The following is a 1,601-nucleotide window of genomic DNA, read 5'->3' on the forward strand; positions in this document are numbered from 1 at the left end:
CCATCATTTCCATGAAGGCAGTCTTGTAATTGCTGGATGCCTCAAAGCCCAGCCCCTGGGGCTACTTGTAGCTCACTGAAATTTTTCTAAGTATCAAGCAGTGACTCATAATGGGAATAAACACCTCTATTTAGTAACTATGGTGACTGTGGCTTTTCTGTTAATTTAAATTATCAATTCTATGCTGCTGTAAAAACATAGTGCACACATACACTGACCCACCAGTCAGAGGCCCCGACAGGATGCCATGCCTTCGCAGTGTTCTCACCTTTGGTATTTCTTTGGAGCCCAGAGCTTTGGGACCTTCTCGATTTAAGTAACTTCGATAAGCTTGATAATTAGTGCGTCTCTTTTCAGAATCTTCAGGACTTACGGACTTTAAGGATAGAGAAAGGAAAGAACAAAGTCATACAAAATTTACCGCCTATCTAAACAACATATTAAGCCCTAACTGGTTTGGCTCAGTGGATAGAGCGTCGGCCTGCGGGCTCAGGGGTCCCAGGTTCGATTCGGGTCTAGGGCATGTGCCTTGGTTGCGGGCGCATTCCCAGTGGGGAGTGTGCAGGAGGCAGCTGATAGATGTTTTTAGCTCTCTGTCCCTCTCCCTTCCTTTGAGTATAAAATAGCCACACAAAATTTTTTCTCATTCTCCTAAAATAAGAACATTTTCTAGAATATCTTATTCATAACTTTAACTTTAATGTATTTTAGGATTTGGCTGATGAACTCGCCCTTGTTGATGTCGCAGAGGACAAGTTGAAGGGAGAAATGATGGATCTTCAGCATGGCAGTCTTTTCTTTGCTACTTCAAAGATTGTTGGTGGAAAAGGTTAATTTTAGTGTTTTTTTAAAAATTTTTATTTATTGATTTGAGAGACAGGGAAGAGAGAGGGTGGGGGGGGTATTGATTTGTTGTTTCACTTATTTATTCATTCATTGGTGGATTCTTATATGTGCCTTGACCAAGAATTGAACCCATAACCTTTTGGTGTATGGAATGATGCTCCAATCAATGAGCCACTCAGCTAGGGCTATACTAAATTCTTATGGTTTTCCTTCACTTTTATTTTTCTCATACTTAAACGGACAATTTTTAAAATATATGTTTTTATTAATTTTAGAGGGAGAGGAAGGGAGAGGGAGAGAGAGAGAAATATCAGTTGGTTGCCTCCTACACATGACCCGACCAGGGACTGAACCTGAAACTCAGGCATGTGCCCTGACCAGGAATTGAACTGGCGACCTCCTAAGACATAGGTAAGTGTTCGACCACTGAGCCACATCGGCTGGGCAGGACAATTTTTAAACAACTTGCTTTTAATGTCTTTTTAAGATATTCAAATTAATATTCATAGAAACAATTATTTTAAAATATTAATTTTGAAATATAATAAGAGTTTAAGTATAACAAACATTAGTGCATCCCAGTGAAATATTACCAATTCAGTTGATACATTATGTAGTATCTATTCAAATCTCATTCAGAAATTGAAGTCCAAGACTAGCCTAGACAAGGTGCTTATTTTTTTTTAATGTATTTTTATTGATTTTTTACAGAGAGGAAGGGAGAGAGAGAGAGAGTTAGAAACATCGATGAGAGA

General features: G+C 38.7%; 1 protein-coding gene across 1 annotated transcript in view; it reads left to right on the forward strand.

Annotated features, from left to right (window-relative positions):
- Nucleotides 1-1,601, forward strand: part of LOC102764188 (L-lactate dehydrogenase C chain) — a 29,378-nt gene that overhangs the window by 5,275 nt on the left and 22,502 nt on the right. The window contains exon 3 of the mRNA XM_006770887.2: nt 712-829. Within this exon, the coding sequence (XP_006770950.1) occupies nt 712-829 (118 nt within the window). The remainder of the gene's footprint in view (nt 1-711; nt 830-1,601) is intronic.

Source organism: Myotis davidii, unplaced genomic scaffold (genome assembly GCF_000327345.1).
Source record: "Myotis davidii unplaced genomic scaffold, ASM32734v1 scaffold2325, whole genome shotgun sequence".
NCBI lineage: Eukaryota > Metazoa > Chordata > Mammalia > Chiroptera > Vespertilionidae > Myotis > Myotis davidii.